Source organism: Amphiura filiformis, chromosome 16 (assembly GCF_039555335.1).
Source record: "Amphiura filiformis chromosome 16, Afil_fr2py, whole genome shotgun sequence".
In the NCBI taxonomy this organism is placed as follows: domain Eukaryota; kingdom Metazoa; phylum Echinodermata; class Ophiuroidea; order Amphilepidida; family Amphiuridae; genus Amphiura; species Amphiura filiformis.
Genome location: NC_092643.1, coordinates 6,231,972 through 6,251,954, shown reverse-complemented (window position 1 = coordinate 6,251,954; position 19,983 = coordinate 6,231,972). Strand labels below are relative to the sequence as shown.

General features: G+C 35.4%; 1 protein-coding gene across 1 annotated transcript in view; it reads right to left on the bottom strand.

Annotated features, from left to right (window-relative positions):
- The window catches only part of LOC140135470 (protein IMPACT-B-like), a 125,667-nt gene that overhangs the window by 93,363 nt on the left and 12,321 nt on the right, over positions 1–19,983 (bottom strand). The window contains 1 exon segment of the mRNA XM_072156977.1: positions 18,367–18,429. Coding sequence (XP_072013078.1) covers positions 18,367–18,429 — 63 coding nt within the window.

Here is a 19,983-nt window from a genome sequence, read left to right as displayed (position 1 = left end):
GCCCCAGGACCCCAGGCGCTCGTGAATTTCACAGAAAATATAAAGCAACGTAGTTTAAGTTCCCAGACAGGAAATATTTTTCCTATGCCCTGCTCCAGATAATTTGTTCACAAGGTTATTTTGCTCGAGATGTATAAATTATGCAAATTAGGTACTTAATTACTATAATTTGTGCTCAAAGTTTAATCTGGACGAGCCCTTCTGGTCATGCTACCCCAACAAGTTTTGTCATCATAGCTCTTATGGTTTTTAAGAACAAGCTTTTAGCCGGACACAGGGATGCATGGACACACAGACACATACTATAGTAACCACAACGTCTCCCTCTGAACATAGTTCAGGTGAGACAAAAAGACAATTATTTGAAATTATTCCTGGGCTTAATTATGAAATCATTATCAGAATGTTAAATCTTGAACACTTTGGACCCATCCTGATTCCTGAATGCCAATGTTGTCCGAGGTGTTCTAAGAATGTTACAGAGTACATATTCAATGGTTCCTTATGGGAGGTGACTTAACACCCAAATATAGATTAAATAATGAGACAATCATACAAATCTTTCAATACCGGTATTGTTATTTATTTTATAGATATTATCAAGTTGCACATTAAGATACAAAGAAATGTTGTTCTAAGACCCCGTTTAGACTAGAGAAAAGTCTAATTCAAAGTTGACATCGAATTCGATTAAGACAGAGGATTAGCATAAATTAATTCGTGTTTGTGGTTTTTAGTGGGTGTTTACACTATGCGCCCGAACAAATTCGACTCTGTTGAATTCGATTACGACTATTACTATTCGATTACGCCCTCTGTCATCCAGTATTTTTTTTTATCAAACCTAAGATTATAATTCATTATATTCTAATTTGAATGCCTGTATACTTTTCAAACAAAAAAGCTACATGCAAAGTAGTAAAATTGAGATAAAAGTCAGCATTAACTTTCTGGTAGAAACGTTTTGAGTACGTCGCCATATTGAATTTTTAACACATATTTTCCTCATTCTGAGCATGTGCAGAACGCGTCACTGCTCAACTTGTGAAGTCATAGTTCATATAAAATTCATCCGCGGGGCGGCTCACAGAATTCAGGCTGCAAAAACTTTTATGACCTTGCTTTATGAAATCCATTAATTGCTCCCTTGACCCTTTGCCCCATTTGCATCCGAGTTACGAGATGATACTTTGACCCATTTACCCTAAATTAAAGTTGAGGATTATTTCAGATGAACTAACACCACGATAAAATCGGCCATTTTTGTGGATTTACTTCGAGTTTGGAGTGAAAATTGGATGTACACTCACTACAGTATGCTGCACATGTACGAAAATACACAAGAACAGCTGTTGTTTAGCGTAATCACAGTGCCGTTGCTTAGCGACAAATCGACGGACCGGAAATTTACCTCGCCAGGTCAGCGATACACATGAAAAAGTCGAATTCAATTTGACTGACTGTTTAGACCAGGAAAAGTCGCACTTCAACCATGACGAATTGAATTCGACTTAATGAACATCAGGAGCATTGTTGAACAACGACTTTTGAACTCGACTTCGGTCGTACTTGAACAACGACTATACCTGTATAGACCTGAATTCGACTTCAAAAAAGTCGTTGTTGAAGTACGACTTTTCCCTAGTCTAAACGGGGTCATAGTTATGCTAAAGATGCTTTATTACAGTGACTTTACAAAATTGTCACATAATGAGATGTTAAATCACTGAATTCTAATTATTTTGAATTTTCTACATAGAACTATAAATTATAGTAAGTTTCTTTATATTGGATACATATACACATATTGTGTTTATCATGACAATTAAAGTGCTGAGACTAAATATTAAATATAACAAAGTAATGATTGAGTGAATAATCATTCAATTTTAATAGTTTTAAATCTATAGACATGAGTTAATTCATACTATTTTGGTACACAAAGAAATATTGTTCGTATTTGTAAAACGATCTGCTCCATGGGGGGGGGAGGTACCTCCCCAAAAGAGGATTTTAATATAATTATTACCATACAAACATTAGGCTATTATACTGAAAACACAGAGAAGGTCTAGCATACTTGGTTCTAAAGTTTTATGTGTATTTTCTTAAATGTATTTTATTGTTTTTTTAATTCTGTATTTTTGCCTTTATCTCAATTTCAAATTTGCCACCTTTGGCCCCCAAATGACCCAGATTGTGTTACATTTACATATAAAGTGATATTCATATTTACAATGTAAGTGGTCAAAGAATGTAAAGGTTGCTTGTATGGAAACAAACACGCAGTAGAGAAAATGATGCCCTATAGAGGTTTCTTATAATTGGCCCTTACTGCAGTTAATGGCATTTTGGCTTGGCTACACAGTACACAATTGTCCTCGCTTTCAGTTTTCGGCTTTGCTAATTCCAGCCCGATTGGAGTAAGCCAAGCCAAAATGCCATCAATGGCAGTAAGGGGCCAATTATATAGGCCTATAACAAAACTCTATAGGACCGTGCATACACAAGAAGGGCTGTATTCTCACATCAGAATATGGACCTTTTTGCAGCAGTCACATGTACTCTATTTGATTCACTTCAATTTTGGTAGTGACAAAGCCTGTGTTTATTTTCCTGGTCACTGTATCAAATCCTACATGCCAACCTATTTGCACAGAGCAAAGACACATATGTATGCAACCGTATAAAACCACTGACATCACTACTAAACTCAAGGTGACACTAATGTTGAAATACATACAACCTTGATGGTAGACATGATCTTAATCTCCCAAATAGGGGGGGGGGGTAAAGATTTCAAACGGAGTCACCCATTCAAGTAACCGTATTTGAAACTCACACTCCCTGAGTGGAAGAATAAGCTCATGTCTTCCATTAAGGGTGTATGGATTTCAACTGAACTAGCCCATAGTTCTGAATTTGTAAACTTGAACAGTAATCTACAGTACCTCTGAATGATGACAGGTATTTCTATATTCTTTTGTTCACTGCATCCACGTCTATTTCAATTTTTTCTTATCATGATGATTAAAGTGCTATGTCTTTTACATACCAGATAATAAAGTGATTAGAATGTACAAATATATCATTCAATTATAATAGTTTTGGTTTTATAGCAATATAATAGTAAATTGTATTGGTGCTGCTTAAGTAGACACAGAAGTGCTGTTCATAAATACAAGTATTTTACTGGTGACTTTACAAATTTACTATCTTTAGAGAAATAGAAGGTTTTTTGATAATCAATATTTTACAAATAGTTTTGATTTTATATAATACATTAACATTTGACTTGTTGACACAAATATAACTCTCATTGTCACAAATCAACTAATCAAGACGATACATATAGTGACAAGTTTTCAGCTTAAAAGAGGAGATTTCACACCCCTAATAAAACTACTGACATCATTACCAAACTCAAGGTGAACAAATGTACTGTATTTAGGCTATTCCGGTTGAAATACATACAACCCTGATGGTAGATATGACCTTAATCTCCCAAATAGAGGGGGGGCAGTAAAGATTTCAAATGGAGTCACCCATTCAGCTAACCACATTTGAAGCTCACACTCCTTGTATGGAAGATTAAGGTCATGTCTTCCATCCATAAGGGTGTATGTCTTTCAACTGTAATAGCCCATAGTTCTGCATTTGTAAACTTGACATCACTAAACTGTAATCTACATTACCTCTGAATGATGCCAGGTATTTCTATATTCTTTAGTTCACAAAAACCAGCTTCCTACCACATTCACGGAAACAGAAAATTTAGTACATCTCTTCCGATTGCAATAAACATGCCATTACTGGGTGCATACTGCATCCATGTCTAATTCAATTTTTCTTTATCGTGATGATTAAAGTGCTATGCTGGGGTGCTATGTCTTTTACATACCCAATAATAAAGTAATTAGAATACAAATATATCATTCAATTATAAATAGTTTTGATGTTTTAGCAATATAATTAATGGTAAATTGTATTTATGCTGCTTAAGTAGACACAGAAGTGCTGTTCATAAATACAATTAAAAGTGTTTTACTGGTGACTTTACAAATTTACTATCTTTAGAGAAATAATTGATAATCAATATTAATCATGCAACTAAATAGTTTTGATTTTATAGCAATATAATAATAAATTGTATTTGTGCTGGTTAAATATAGACATAGAAATGTTGGGTCAGTCTTTGCCAAAACAGACTGAGTGTACACCCACCCTCTTGGATTTTGCTCTCCTTTGGCTCAGTGGTACCTTTCATGGATCCCTAGGTGAGGTCACAAGAAAAAATTTCCATTTCCATTTTGTTTGCGAATGGCAGGCCGTCAAAGTTTGGCGATCTTGACCAAAATTGGGAATTTAAATGGGCTAAATGACAAAGTGCTCTCTTTGATGGGCATTTTCTTCTTAATTGAATCAGTTGTGACCCTCTTGTTGAATGTGGTCGGTCACTCACTGGCTGTGTCTGAAATGCCTAATGCCAAAAAATATTGATTTTTGAATTTCGTTGGGATTTCAAGGGGGTCAAAATCAGCACTTTGTGCTGTTCAATCAAATTATATTTGATTTTGAAGGACCCATGATAATGTCACAGTGCACTTATAGGTCCTAATTATGTTCAGAATGGATTAACCATGTACCGGTACCAATGTCTATGAGAAATTAAAAAAAAGAGTAATGTCTAGACCCCCTACAGAAGCGTCAACTTAGTATCAAAACACAAAAAATACAAAACAAATCTTAAGTTCCTAGTAACGTTAGACTGCATTCTTTCAGATGCAAAAGACTAGAAATTCATATCTGGTGTACACCTAAAGTTATTAGGGGTCAAAATTTGCCGATTTTTAGGCGCCATTTGTGGCTGAACCACTTTCGGGGGCCTAAAATTCTGTAGGGGGTCTAGAAATTTCACTTCTTTTGTATAGCTCATAGACATTGGCACATGGTTAATCCATTCTGAATATAATTAGTGATCAAAAATAGAAAAAAGGGCATATTAAAATTGGCATTTTGTCCCTGTAACATGTAAGTTAGTCAAAAATTGGCATTTTTGAAAGCGTCAACTTAGTATCAAAACACAAAAAATACAAAACAAATCTTATGTTCCTAGTAACGTTAGACTGCATTCTTTCAGATGCAAAAGACTAGAAATTCATATCTGGTGTACACCTAAAGTTATTAGGGTCAAAATTTGCTGATTTTAAGCGCCATTTGTGGCTGAATCACTTTAGGGGGGCCTAAAATTATGTAGGGGGTCTAGAAATTTATTTTCTTTTGTATTGCTCATAGATATTGGCAATTGGTTAATCCATTCTGAATATAATTAGTGATCAAAAATAGAAAAAAGGGAATATTAAAATTGGCATTTTGTCCCCGTAACATGTAAGTTAGTCAAAATTGCCATTTTTGAAAGCGTCAACTTAGTATCAAAACACAAAAAATACAAAACAAATCTTATGTTCCTAGTAACGTTAGACTGCATTCTTTCAGATGCAAAAGACTAGAAATTCATATCTGGTGTATACCTAAAGTTATTAGGGGTCAAAATTTGCTTATTTTAAGCGCCATTTGAGACTGAACCACTTTAGGGGGGCCTAAAATTCTGTAGGGGTCTAGAAATTTATCTTCTTTTGTATTGCTCATAGACTTTGGCACATGCTTAATCCATTCTGAATATAATTAGGACCTATAAGTGCACTGTGACATTATCATGGGTCCTTCAAAATCAAAAATAATTTGATTGAACAGTACAAAGTGCTGATTTTGACCCCCCTGAAAACGAACGACCCCCCAAATGAAATTCAGAAATCTATCTTTTTTGGCATTAAGCATTTCAGACACAACCAGTGAGTGACAACATTCACCAAGAGGGTCACAACTGATTCAATTAAGAAGAAAATGCCCCTCAAAGAGAGCACTTTGTCATTTGGACACCTTAAATTCCAAATTTTGGTCAAGGACGCCAAACTTTGTGCCCGTCATTCATAAACTAAATGGAATTTGAATTTTTTCTTGTGACCTCACCTAGGGATCCATGAAAAGTAACTTTGAGCCAAAGGAGAGCAAAATCCAAGAGGGTGGGTGTACACTCAGTCTGTTTTGGCATGGACTGACTCTGTTGCTTCTATTTACATCTGAAGCATTTTACCGGTGACTAAATCGTTTTGATTTGATAGAGAATAATATTAAAGTTACATACATCAAAGGCATGACTGTATACTTTGATACATACAACTAAATAGTTTTGATTTTATAGAGATATAATACATTTACACTTGACTCATTGACAAAAACTATAACTCTCATTGTCACAAATCAACTAATCATGACAATACATAGTGACATGTTTTTTGGCTGTTTTGCACATTTATCTGTTAGCAGTGTTAAAAAGTTACCGGCCAGCAACTACACTGCTAGTCATAAAAGTTACCGGCCATGTCAAAAAGTTACCGGCCCTACAGCTCAACTTACCGTACTTTGCCTACATTCGACCTTGCATGATTTTTGAGTTGACACAGTCATGAAAATAACTATAGATACTTGACAGACCATTAGTAGCCCAGTTCTGAACCTTTTCATCGATCATTCATAACAATAGGTATCTGATGGATCAGTGAAGATAAGGGATTATAATATATCCGTAACCTTGATATTATAGTACATCTCGAGGAAAAAGTGCAATGGATATGTTTTCATTTTATGTTTCAAATATCCCGCGCATGAAAATTGAGTATTTAACCCAAAATGGAAAATGGAACAATTTATTGGAAATCTGTTTTAACAGATTTTTTTTACATCTTTTTCTGCACTGTATTATACCTAAATTAAGAAATTTGATAAATATTCAAAGAAAATATAGGTCATTTTGATTTTTACACATTTTGGGGCAAAAAAGGAAAAATAAGCAAAAATATCAAAATCTGTTTTAACAACTTCATTCATCAAGTCATAACAAACAGCCTACATGCTTAATTTCTAATAAAATATTGAAATTGTGAAAAATATAGGTATTTATTGATTTTCATGTGTTTTCTTGCAAATATGCTAATAATATGCAAATTATGAAATTGCAAAATAAAGTTTCTACATAGCATACATCTTTCAAGTGTGATGTTCAAAATGACAGACATCAAAAAGAGATTCGATGAAATGTAAAGGTGTAGTAACAATTTTGGCATGGACTGTCTGGTTAGGCAAAGTACGGTAAGTTGAGCTGTATTTCGAACACTGTCTGTTAGCACAAGAAAGACACATATATCATTATGAACACAACAGAGTGTCGGATACGCAAAATTGCTGTTCTGAGTAAACAGCGTTTGAAAATCTTGGTACCATTCCATTGGTCCTTCTAAATATTTAGAACATTCATGTGCACTGAATTTGAAATGTATATTATAGAAGTGAATGTGCACAAATTATGTTCTGAAACAATCGATATATCCCTCAAAACGGGTATTTACAGCTATTCGGCTATGCTAAATCCAAAATGTCTCTAGCGCTGCGCAAATAGAGGTCCATGGGTCATCTGAGGTCAAATTTAAATAAAATTTGTCATATGGGCATGAAAATTGGTGGGTATAATAGTCAACATTTATAGGTTATAAATAGTCATCCCTGTAATATTTAGCAAAATATTGGCCTAAATTTTGCATATAATTTTATAATTTTCTAGGATTTCCCAATTTCACGAGGGCGCACTCACATTATTAAGCCATATACATATACTGATTGACATACTAAACACACACATGCTCAAACTTTGGCAAGATTTTAAAATAAAAAGAAAGGGCTGGTGCTTACAGTGCCCCAATAAAATACCAAGCAACTCTTTTCAATTCATCCATCCATAGATTTATACACCCACATGAATATAACTACAGCCAAAAACTATAGTCCATATATACACATCCCACACACCCTTTTACACCAAGGCTCCTGCTGGACGCGAATTCTTGCGTCCATATGCATTTTTGTATTACTGGACGCAATGTTCAACAAATTTCATCAACCTGTTGATTCAGCCCAAAAATGAGTGATTATAATCTTACCAAATTGGTGTTTGCAATGATGCTAAAAATCATGAAAATTTTGAAACCTCCATCGTGCATAAATTAATATTTTTATATCATTATTGACCAATGGACCAATCAGCACACACGTTATTAACCTTGCACATTTAACCAATGAATGAAAATTCTTACGACAGGTCTCAACGTCCCCTACACACCCCAAGTATAATTGCCTCCAAACATGGATGCCGTTTAGGACTATACAAATGTGGTCGTCTGAATCCGTACTCAATCGACATAAAGAGGGTGTTTTCCATCATTTTGTTTGTGTATTTTAGTGAATTTAACCTAGCAACTGCATGCAGACTTTATATCTCACATATGATAGAGGACGTATTTCACAAATACAGAAGACATGCTATTGCGGTCATTTGCAGATCTCCAGAAACTGAGGATGGTCCTCCATTGCAGAGTGGTATATGGTTTAAATGTGAAGTGCGAGTGTGTGCCCTCATTTGCTGGCAGAGACCTATGCACAGGAAACACACACACATTTTTTATCTATGCTCAATCTTCCTCTTTCCAGTATGATTTCTCCCTATTCGCTTTTCATTTCTTTGTAAAGCTCACAATACTTTACAATCTTTACACATTTGACTCTGCTTTATCAGATGTAGTAGGCAACACATCCTCTGAATGATGTCGACTGTGATTTATATCCACATGTTGCGAAATAGGCATACTTTGTAGTGATGTATCTTGGGTACGGGGTGCCGGTCGCCGATTTGATAGTCGAGCTGTAGATTCTTGCTGATTCTCAGCTGGTAAAATTTGTGCTCCTTTACGGCGATTGCTGATGATTTCTGCGATAGTGTACAGATATGGGTTGACTGCAGAATTTATGGGTAAAATAACAGTCACAGACCATGCGAACACTGAAGGAGGTAGAGTTAGTACACCAGCTTGCACAAAAATCCCCAGTAGAACAATCGGTGACCAACAAAAGAAGTCTGTAAGAACAATGGCAGCAACTTTGACAGTCATTCTGATCTGTTCTTTCATATCCTTGTTTAAACCTGCACGTTTCGATGACTTGAAAACAAATCGCACAATCTCCACATAGCACATCAGTATAATAAAGTAGCAGATTCCGTTAAGACCAAGGAACACTGCTATGGCGTAATATAAGCCAGGAACATAGCCCAGTGATTGAGATTTGACTATGAACTTATCATAGTAGTAATTGCCATTTTCTGACCAAATTGTTTCTATTGTTACATTCTTTGAGAATTTTTCGATTTGAGCCAAGGGGAGGCCAATGCACACATGAGAGTTATCATAGAATTTATCATTTTCCCCCGCTAAAATGGAGGGAACAGTTCCCAATGCAAAGGAAATCACCCACAATAATACAACAATTGCAGCTGCTGATTTCTTTCTTAACTTACGTTGAAGGTAGGGAAATCGGATGTTCACGAATCTGTCAATGCTTATCAATGTCACAAAGAAAACAGAAGCTTCACTTGATATTATTGATATTGCGCCAGTTATTCTGCAGGTAATACCAGATCTCCAGGTTTCAGCTTGCATCGGAAAATATTCACCAAAGTGAATATCAGCCGAACCAATTATAAGCATATAGATGCCCATGAGTAAATCAGACAATGCTAGATTGTTAAGCAGGAATGTTTGAACTTTGTTCTTTTCCTTTTTGATTTCTTTCGACTCAAAACAAACAAATTTCCACCTAAAGCATTCAAACCAATGAGCCACATCATTACCATCAACACTCTATCTGACAATAATCTATTGCATGTCAGATACGGAGATCGCACATTTATAGCACTACAACTAATGCCACTTGGTACATAACATTCACAGATTTCTGTTTGGTTTACAACAATTTCTACCTGTTTTGGGAGTCCAATAAATGTATACTTGTCTATTAGGGTCAAGCTATTTTCTCGTAATCCAAGGAAAGCAAGTTCAGTTAAGCTGTTAATATTAGGAATATCTGTCAACTGGTTGCCAGATAATTCCAAAAAATGTAGGTCTGTTGTATCTTGAAATAGGTGCACATCTAATGCAAGAAGCTGATTGAAATTCAAAAACAGGATTTGTAGGTTTCTCAATCCTGCAAATATTTTGGGATTCAAATCGGTTAAATGGTTGTAGCCCAATGTAAGGTATGTCAGAGTTTTCACTTTCCAAAATATATCAGAACTCAACTTTACAAACATATTTATTTCCAACTCTAACACCTGTAACTTGGGTAAATCATAAAATATTGTACTGTCAATTGATGTTAGGTCATTACTATAGAGGAATAGAGTAGTCAGGTTATACAGACCATGAAACAATTGCTTTGGTAGATGTTGCAACTTGTTATCTCTCAGAGACAGTAAAGTCAGCTTACTGGTCTCATTAAACAAATCCCCATCTAGTGAAATTATCTGATTTTCATCGAGGTATAATATTTCAAGGTTTGTCAACCCTTTGAGCAACCCTCTTGGTAAAGTGGTCAGGATGTTGTCTCTCAGACTCAGATAAGTCAGCTTACTGGTCTCATTAAACAAATCCCCATCTAGTGAACTTATCTGATTTTGATAGAGGTTTAATGTTTCAAGGTTTGTCAACCCTTTGAACAACCCTCTTGGCAAAGTGGTCAGGATATTGTTATATAGAAACAGTTTAACCAGCTTCTTGGTATCATTAAACAAATCCCCATCTAGTGATCTGATAAGATTTCCATCAGGGTATAACCTTTCAAGGCTCGTCAACCCTTTGAACAACCCTCTCTGTAAAATGGTCAGTTTATTGTCATAAAGGTCTAATCTAATGAGATCATGTAAATGATCAAAAATGTGTTCATCCAGTGTATGTATCTGATTTCCATAAAGTAACAACATTTGAAGTTGTCTCAAATTATGAAACAACCTAGTTGGCAAAACTGATAAAAGATTATTATCAAGAAATAGTTCAGCTAGACCAACTAAATCATCAAAAACTTGAGCTTCCAGTGTTTTTAACTGGTTACCACTTAAGTACAGTTTACTGAGAGTTTTTAAATGTGTAAATGCTTGAGGATGTAGTCTGAATAATCTGTTATAACTAACATCAAGTTTCTTTATGTGTTTCAGATAGATAAAGGAATTTTCTAATATCTCTACTATGGTCTGTCCTGACAGGTCTAACACATTGATATTATCTGGGTAAATTATCAGAGCTTTATGGCTTGACTGGATATTGTTATCCTGACATTTAAATTCGACATATCTGTTACCAAGGGTGGCATTACAGTTAGATGGTAAATTGAAAGAACAAATATGGTTTGAAAATAGGAAACAAGAAATAGTTTGATTGAATTCTTGTACATGACAGTATTTTGCATCAGGTATCCCGTAACCCTCTTTCTTTCCTTGACCAATTTCCTCTTCATTACAAAAATGCAGAGACTGGTTTATCGTTATGTAATTGAGATGGATACTAGCGTTACCTTGCAGCGATAACTGGAGCTTTGCGTGCGACAATACAATGAAGCAGGGTTCGTCTGCTGTAATAACCACATATCTACTTTGGCAATTCGGCAGTTTTCCTAGTTTTTCAGCAAACATGAATGTACCAAGATCCATTTGTTGAGGTATTTGTATCATAGTTCCTATTCCGACCGATGTCTCCAAATGCACACTGCAAGTTGTACCTAAATCGCCAGTTAATGTTGTCACGTTCTGCCCAACAATGCTGTCCATTGTGAGATGGCATGGTCCAGAGCTGTTTTGTGTTACATTCCAAAGAGGAGAAATATGTAAATCTGCACTGCAGTATAACGTTGGAATTTGGAAAATGAATGAACACAAGAGAACAGTGACAAGGGTTTTAATAATGAAACTGTTTTTCTTTTCCATCTTGGTTGACCTTTGAAGAATTGCAACCTTAGAGGATTCTAGTTTAAACAATCATTCATTACATGAATCAACACTTGCTACAAACAATCATGCACACATGTAACCATGTGATCTGTTTAAATATGTTTGCAGTTGAGTTGACAGTAACTTCATCAATATTGTATAATATATATCATCAATCTAGTGGCATAAATAAGCAGACCCATATTGCAGTTTCTTGCATGGTAAGACTGACTAAGGATACTTGCGAGCATGGTATCTATGCACTTATTTTTATAAGCCTTAAGTATGGATTCATTTGATGGGTATAAAACAAAAGGTAACCCAACAAGCCTCCCAGTTTCTCCCTCTCTGCAACAACATTAAGCCGTCAACATGTTTATACAGAGCGTGTGGTTGACAGGTGATGCAAGGTAATAGTGGGTAACATGCATTGAAACCAACCAGATTGATGGTGCACACTGCACAGTAATGTTACCATCAACCAGTGAACAACCAATTGCGGTAATAATAATAATAATTAAATATATTTACAAAGTGCAATATACACAGTTTCAAAGCACTGTACATAAATTATAAATCAATATACATGTAATAAAAATACAGTGTTACCAATTACAAAGATGAAAAGATCAATGATCAAGATACAAAGACAAATTTAAAAGCATACCCATTGATGTTATTGGTAGAAAAAGTAAAAGGCAATGTTTTACCGAGTATGCTGTAAGTCATATAATAAGCTACGGTACAATACTAGTGAACATAATCCAACCCTGACCTTAACTAGCTTTAAAGTCACTAAAAGTTTTTTGTAGGTCTCCCCACTAAATGCATGGGGAGTGAATAATTACCCACCTTTTTAAGAGCTGTAGAAACGACCCAGTTGAGAGTGACACATACAGGGGAATAAAAGCGTAGTGAAGTGTTCAGTTCTTGTCTATTACAAGCTACCGGAGTACGCAAGTATACTCGATTGAGGCGACAGTTTAGCAGGTACGCTGACAGTCACTTAAACTGTAATAAGTAACAATAGAGTATGTGTGTATAATCCAAACCTGACCTTAAGCAGCTTAAAAAGTCACTAAAAGTTTTTTTGTACTTCTGGTGTCCTCACAAAATACATGGGGAGTGAATAATTACCCACCTTTTGAAAAGCTGTAGAGATGACCCAGTTGACAGTGACACATACAGGGGAATAATTTTAGCGTTGCGATGCAAAGTGTTCAGTTCTTGTCTATTACAAACTACCGGAGTATGCAAGTATACTCGATCGAAGTGACAGTTTAGCAGGTACGCTGACAGTCACTTAAACTAATCTACAATATAATACCCAGTTGACAGTGACATACAGGGGAATATAAAGTGTTCAGTATAAACATGTTATACGTCTCACAAATAGAATATCCAGCAGTAGACAACTTCTTCATCTGTTCATCAATAGAATGTTTATGTCCATGCTGATGGTGGTGATCGATACAAATTCAATTACAAACTACCGGAGTACGCAAGTATACACGATCAAGGCGACGGTTTACGGGTACGCTGAAGTCACTTAAACTGTAATAAGGTACAATACAGTGTGTATCATCCAAACCTGATCTTAAGCAGCTTAAAAAGTCACTAAAAGTTTTTCTGTACTTCTGGTCTCCTCACTAAATACATGGGTAGTGAATAATTACCTTCCTTTTAAAGAGCTGTAGAAACGACCCAGTTGACAGTGACACATGCAGGGGAATAAAAGCGTAGTGAAGTGTTTAGTTCTTGTCTATTACAAGCTACCGGAGTACGCAAGTATACTCGATTGAGGCGACGGTTTAGCAGGTACGCTAACAGTCACTTAAGCTATTAGGCTACAAGATCCAGTTGACAGTTTTTCTGTACTTCTGGTTTCCCCACTAAATGCATGGGAAGGAAATAATTACCTTCCTTTTAAAGAGCTGTAGAAACGACCCAGTTGACAGTGACACATACAAAAGCGTAGCGATGCAAACACCAATATTATGCAAAGTGTTCAACTCTTGTCAATTACAAGCTTCCGAAGTACGCAAGTATACTCGATCGAGGCAATGGTTTAGCGGGTACGCTGACAGTGACTTAACCTATTAGACTACAATACCCAGTTGACAGTGACACATACAGGAGGATTAAAGCGTGGCAATGCAAAGTGTTCAGTATAAACATGTTAAATGTCTCACATAGAAAATGTCAAGCAGTAGATAACTTCTTCATCTATTTATCAATAGATAATATGTTAATGGCCATGCTGATGGTGGTGGGTGATTAATACAAATTCTATTACAAGCTACCGGAGTATGCTTGTATATCGATCGAGGCGACGGTTTACCGGGTACGCTAAAGTCACTTTTCACTTATACTGTAAGAAGCTACATTACAGAGCGCATTTTCCAAATCTGACCTTAACCAGCTAGATGGTCACAAACAGTTTCTCTGTTCTTTCAGTCTCCTCACTTAATGTATCAATAGAATGTTAATGGCCATGTGATGGAGGTGGCTAATACAAATTCTATTACATGCTACCGGAGTACACAAGTATACTAGATTGAGATGGCGGTTCACAGGGTACGCTGAAGTCACTATACACTTTAACAGTGGAATAAGTTTTTCCGTACTTTCGGTCTCCTCACATAATGCATGGGGAGTGAATGACAACCCACCTTTTGAAGAGCTGTAGAAATGACTCAGTTGATGGTGGCATGTATCAAAAATACATGGGAATAAAAGCGCTGCGAGGCAAGGTGTTCAGTATATGGAATATCCAGCAGTAGGCAACTTCTTTATCTATTTATCAATTATAATGTTAATGTCCATGCTGATGGTGGTGATTGATATAAATTCTATTACAAACTACCGGAGTAGGCAAGTATATTCAATTGAGGGAAACGACAATAGGTAAATCACTTCTTTTGATGATAATGTCAGGCCGTACCGTGTCTTAATTTAAGAATGTGCAAAGACGCCCATAAATTAACGCCACTAAAACAAGAGCCAATAATCCATATGTATCCTGTCTCCACCAAATCTTTTTACGGTTTTAGTTGTAAAATCTGGTAGCAAGCTGATGACACTACACCATGACCACGTTCACTGATGTGTGACTTTTCTTAAGGAAGTCTATGAGAGAAGTGAGTGGAGAAACTAACAGATTGTACTTGTAGCTATCTACTTAGCTGAATTTTGCATTACAGGTAGAAGGCTCTATAGCATACAGTAATACCCAATCAGGATGGAAAGAGATTCTAAAGGCTTTGTTTATTGTTCTATTTAATAATAAATCTCTCCAGAAAGTGAAAATCTCATATGTAGCATAAGAATTGCTTCACATAAAATGGATTTCATACAAGATAGAGCATGCCTAATGCATTTTCCGACCTATTGTACTAGAAATCCTACAGATAATTATTCCATTACTTGGAGCCATTACACAGCAAATTCTGATGTAAAATATTCTTTTGAAATCAAATTTTGTCACCTTGAGGAAAATTCAAAAGCAAGGGAGAAAACCAATAAAATAAAACTCAAAGTTTTAACTTCAATACCTGGTAAGATAACTTGTTGAGATGGCTAAATAATAAGTTAACTTCTCAATATAGCTAAAAACTTTTTTCAAGCGCAGTGATTTATAGTGCACTATGCAGCATGCGCAGGCACAATGCCTAGATACAAGCCTCAGCACACTTTAAAAGATAAGTCAACTTTAAAAGATGGCTAAATAATAAGATAACTACTTCAAAAGATGGCCAAATGATAAGCATGATAAGTCAACTTCAAAGGATGGTGATTTTTAATGACAAGTTAACTTATACACAGATCCACACTCTTGCTAATAAAATTACATTCTTCAAGCAAACATACAAACAAACATATATGACAAGAAGTGCATTTTTGATTTTCTTGTATGCTTTTACATGTGTCAGAATGATTTTAAACAGTGTAGGTACTCATGTTGCTGACAAATTATATGCCATCTTTGGAACAGTAGATAAATAATTGACAACTTTCTTGCTGTCTTGAAAAATATACTTTGTGAAGTTACTTTTCTATCTATAGTAGATACCCAAGTAAAAGGATATTTGCTTTCTTAAATATATGGCTACATGACAAAATTACTGTCCATCTGTAATTGATGGCTAAATGACAAATTATTTGCTATCTTTGGTAGATAGCAAAATGACACATTATTTGCTATCTTCAGTTGATAGCTTAATGTAAGCACAGGGAAAATGTGTGATTTCTGAGAGCAAAATGCATGCGCCCGTTTTTTAAAAAGCGCAATTTGCGCATTCTCCCTGTCCTTAGCTAAATGACAAGTTATTTGCTATCTTCTGTAGATGGTTTTAAATGATAATTAATTTGCTATCTTCAGCAGATAGCTAAATGACACATTATTTGCTATCTTCAGTAGATAGCTAAATTATAAGTTATTTGCTATCTTCAGTAGATAGCAAAATGACACATAATTGATTAACTTTGGTAGATAGCTCAGAAACAAGTTATTTGCTATCTTTAATTGATAGCTAAATGACAAGTTATTTGCTATCTTCAGTAGATAGCTAAATGACACATTATTTGCTATCTTCAGTAGATTGCTAAATGACAAGTTATTTGCTATCTTCAGTAGATAGCTAAATGATAAGTTATTTGCTATCTTCAGTAGATAGCTAATTGACAAGTTATTTCCTATCTTCAGTAGATAGCTAAATGATAAGTTATTTGCTATCTTCAGTAGATAGTAAAATGACACATAATTGATTAACTTTGGTAGATAGCTCAGAAACAAGTTATTTGCTATCTTTAATTGATAGCTAAATGACAAGTTATTTGCTATCTTCAGTAGATAGCTAAATGACACATTATTTGCTATCTTCAGTAGATTGCTAAATGACAAGTTATTTGCTATCTTCAGTAGATAGCTACATGATAAGTTATTTGCTATCTTCAGTAGATAGCTAAATGACAAGTTATTTCCTATCTTCAGTAGATAGCTAAATGATAAGTTATTTGCTATCTTCAGTAGATAGCAAAATGACACATAATTGATTAACTTTGGTAGATAGCTCAGAAACAAGTTATTTGCTATCTTTAATTGATAGCTAAATGACAAGTTATTTGCCATCTTCAGTAGATAGCTAAATGACAATTTATTGGCCATCTTCAGTAGATAGCTAAATGACAATTTATTGGCTATCTTCACTAGATAGTTGAATGACAAATCATTTGCTACCATCAGGAAATTACTAAATGACAAGTTATTTGCTATCTTCAGTATATGGTTAAATGACAATTTATTTGGTACCTTCAGTAGATAGCTCAATGACAACAGGTTATTTGATATCTTCCTAGATATCTCAATGACAACAGGTTATTTGATATCTTCCCTAGATAGCTAAATGACAAGTTATTTGTTATCTTCCCTAGATAGCTAAATGACAAGTTATTTGTTATCTTCAGTAGATAGGTAAATGACAAATTATTTGCTATATTCAGCAGACAAGTGTTTGGCTATCTTAATTAGATTGCCAAATGACAAAATATTTGTTAACTTCATTAGATAGCTAAACAATGACAACTTATTTACAATCTTCAGTAGACAGCTAAATGACAACTTATTTACAATCTTCAGTAGACAGCTAAATGACAAGTTATTTCCTATCCTCAGTAGTTAGCTAAACAACAGGTTATTAACTATCTTCAGTAAATGGATAAATTAATAGTTTTAAAAGTTATTTGCTACATGCAGTAAATATCTAAATGGCAGGTTATTTGCTATCATCAGTAGACAGCTAAATGACAAGTTATTTGCTTTCTTTAGTAGATAGCTATTTGCTATCTTCTGTAGATAGGGCAGGGGAGGAAAACAAACTGCATGCTGCTAATAGTCTGCCGCATTGAACTTCAAAATATTTCCAAGATTTGAGACATATCATTTATTCTTATCAGTGCTAAATTATGTTTACACTAAAATCAGGCTGCATCTCATAGTCTTGCCTTATGGTACATGCTGTTCTCTTATAGTTTTCAGCACATTACTTCAGCGGTCTGTCAATTTGGCGCAGTTATAAGCATATAAGGAATTGGGGTTCTGATTGGCTAATTGAATCACGCCATCATCACATCGGCAGCTCATTTGCTAGTCAAACTGCGTAGCCTAGTTCCTTTTATGCGATAATCATACAGAGCAGATGGACACCGCTGAAGTAATTTGCTGAATAGTATAGTAAATTGCACTCCAAAACTTCACAACATTGCCTTGTGATCAATGTAGGGCCAGTTATGCATTGTTAATCCTCAATATTAAAAAAATATAATATCATGAATAATTTGTTTCTTCTAATTTTATGTATACATGTTCTCCGTCATAAGATTCAGCACTCTTTTACACAAAAGAAGAACGCAAATTCATGTATAATATCATGTTATATACTTACCAGCACAACTGATCTAAACTTTCACTCAGTGAGTACCGTTCTGTATCTTTTAACCAAGGGGCACTGAAAAAACAAGCAAGCAACTCTTATATAGAAAACAAAAATTGTAAGCATAGTTTATATTGCCCTACCCATAACCTTAATCCGACAACATTAAGGGCTGAATCTTACGTTTAACTTGAATAATGTACATTGTACAAGCAATTAGAAGAGTACTGATGCTCAAGGGAAACAGATATTGCTGATCTGTCCATGTATCTAAGCAACAATTGGGCTATTCCAGAAATTAATGGAAGACATGGGAATCCCACCAAAAATAGGCCATTTTTGCTCGGGAATTCCCCCCAAAAAGTGTCTTTTCCCTTAGAAGTAGTATAGAAGACTTGGGAATTCCCAAAAAAATGTGTCTTTTCCCTTAGAAATGGTATAGACGACTTGGGAATTCCCAAAAAAAGGCGTCTTTTTCCTTAGAAATGGTATAGAGTGTATGCAATAAATCCAAGCGGAACGAGAGTTGCTAAGTAACCGCATACCGAACCATAAACACATGCATGATCAGACAACAAGTGTTCAATTTCCCCATAGCTTCCCAATGCTGTACACATGTCAGTCGAATTTGGCGGTGTTGGTTTGTTTGCCCTCCAAGTTATAGCATTGTTCACTTTGTGTTGAACATAGTACGGGGGCCTCACTGTAATAACTCAAAGATAACTGTGATCATCATTTCAAGAGGTCACTCTCCCGATTAAGCTAAACAACCTATGTGGAGGAATTTTATGCATGAGCAATCACATCAATGACGTAGTAATGAATACCCTCTATAGAAGACATGGGAATTCCCAATTTTTAAAGCACTTTTCGGATTTTTTTTCAGACAAAATTTTACCCTGGGAATTCCCAATATTTTTGATAAAAAAATGCTTGTCTTCTATAGGGGGTGCACCATTAATTTCTGGAATAGCCCATTGCAGTGGAGGATACCGGGTTTCAAAGATACCCCTCCAGGGGTTAATTTGTTCAAACAAACTGGAACTAAATTAACATTGTTACAAAATAGAAAATTGTTTCTTGCATCATTGTATACAGTTTGGTTGTTATTCACACATTGAGTACAAAACGCTGTCTGGTTTGATCAGTTGAGCTTTCTCACACGCTCGGGAAACAAAAAATCTATGTTGTCATCGTTCACTGCCAACCATAAGCAGTTACATTTTTTACTGCATTTATATTTTCGTTAGAACTTTAAAACTAATTTTCAGCTGGAATTTTACATTACAATTACACAGCTTCAATTTGATGACACACAATGAGATAATTTCACTGACATCCCATGACCTAGTTCCTGGCACTTTATGTGTGCCTATAAATTATGACATGATAAGTAGTGCTATTGGGAGTCGGCACAATTCGATATGAGCCACAGTGTTGCCGGTGTGACATTAATTCCACTAGAGACAGAGATGCAAGTGGGTATTTTGCTAAATTTCCTGAAAATTGAACTGGTCCTTGGCCAGATGGCTGAGCGCTTGTGCACAAAATCAAACATTTATGGGAGTATGTCAGGGGAATAGGCTAGGGCATCACCCGCTCCCTAATAAAATGTTTTTGCTCTTTTTA